Below are 1668 nucleotides of genomic sequence, written 5' to 3' on the forward strand. Positions count from 1 at the left end.
CAGCGTCAGACAGAGCGAGAGAGCTATTTTTAGGTTATCTACTAACTTTAAAGAACGTAGACACTACTTAAATATTATATACATTATATTTACATACATTTTGTACATATATAGAATCGAGAGAGACAGAAAGATAAACAGATAGATCATGCAATAGGGTCCTTTAAAAAATTTGACCGATGTTCATTCCTTCTAGATCAGACCTGGCAGGTCGTACCTTGTATAGTATGGAACCATTTTCGTCAGCCCCAGACCCAACATTAGCAAGCGCAATATAATGCTATGGACCATCGCTTAGATATCCTTGGGTGTGAGGTTCAATTGTTATAGATATTCTTTGGAAATGGCTTCATGTCCTATCGTAGAAGGCCAAAACATATCAAATCGGTATTTATTTAAAATACTTCAGACAAAACAAATTTCAATAGCATTCTAGAAATACTTACATTGTTCAGTAACCTGACGTCCAGAGGCACTAGGATTTTCCTCCCTTGCATTGCCATAGGCACGTTGTCGTCCACATCTATGACGTGGATGGTGGCGTCATATGATTTGTTGAACAAGACACTTCCTTTGTAGGTCAACTTGCATAACACGGGGACTGTATGCGTCTCTTGTTCCTCTCTGTCCAAGGCTCGAATCAGGGTGACTTCTTGGCTGGTAGAGTCCACTGAAAGACCCACTGTGTTGTCTGAGGAGAGCAGGTTGAATGATATAAGATTATTCTTTTGTAATTAAGATGAGAACTGCTTGGATCCAGCCCGACAGGCCATCCTGTGTCCAGTGTGAAACACCATTGCAGGACGACGGACTCACTCCATAAACTATTGTTCTTGAGTAAGAATCGGACTAATAACTTACGAGCAAAAAATAATCCAAACCTTTATACCGCTGGCCCCAGATATGAAATATAAAATGGTCACTGGAAAGGTAAAGACAATAGAGCCATGGCATATTTTGCGACGCATACGTTCGAATTTGTTTTCTGCACAATGTCGTAGGACAATGACATCCTAAATCGGTCTAGTTTTACTCAAAGCATTTTTAAAGAGGTAGGATGCATAGAAACTACCTTCGATGCTGACAAGTACCCCCATTATTTATATGGGCAGTTTCAATTTTCGAGTATCAGTGACTGTCCATGTTGTAGTCTGGTCTGTATGTTTTGGTGTGTTTATTGCGCTCTATCTTTAGTTGATTGATTCCAAATATTTACATCTAAATGTGCTATGTGAGTGGCATGCTTATGTTCGAAGTACACCTAAAGGAGGACGGGCAACTTTCAGTTTTAATTGAACATAATACCCCCTTAACAGAAATCTTCCCAACTGCTCTCAATCTAAAGCTGTGAAAGAAGTCACTTTCTTCTAATGCCTTTGCCCTTCCTCTCTGTGCGTGAACTCGTCTCATGTTCCAAGTTTTATTGTCCTTCTTAAAAGTATCTAAAGTGTTTTATTGGAAGGTTACACGCTATAGAACTATTGTGGTATTTGTTTTGATGCCTTATGATCTGCTCTGTAGCGCTTAGATATACTTTAGCTGATCGAATGAGGGGAAGTAAATAATCTGTGGTCTGTGGGAGTGTGTGTGTGTGTGTGTGCGTGTGTGTGTGTGTGTGTGTATGTGTGAGATGGCGTCTGTGGTGTGTGTGTGTGTGTGTGTGTGTGT

General features: G+C 40.1%; 1 protein-coding gene across 1 annotated transcript in view; it reads right to left on the reverse strand.

Moving 5' to 3' along the window:
- The window catches only part of LOC101846195, a gene marked incomplete in the record, with an annotated part of 137170 nt that overhangs the window by 88968 nt on the left and 46534 nt on the right, over window positions 1-1668 (reverse strand). The window contains 1 exon segment of the mRNA XM_013079360.2: window positions 447-691. Within this exon segment, the coding sequence (XP_012934814.1) occupies window positions 447-691 (245 nt within the window).

The sequence above is a fragment of the Aplysia californica genome, unplaced genomic scaffold, assembly GCF_000002075.1.
Source record: "Aplysia californica isolate F4 #8 unplaced genomic scaffold, AplCal3.0 scaffold00049, whole genome shotgun sequence".
In the NCBI taxonomy this organism is placed as follows: Eukaryota; Metazoa; Mollusca; class Gastropoda; order Aplysiida; family Aplysiidae; genus Aplysia; species Aplysia californica.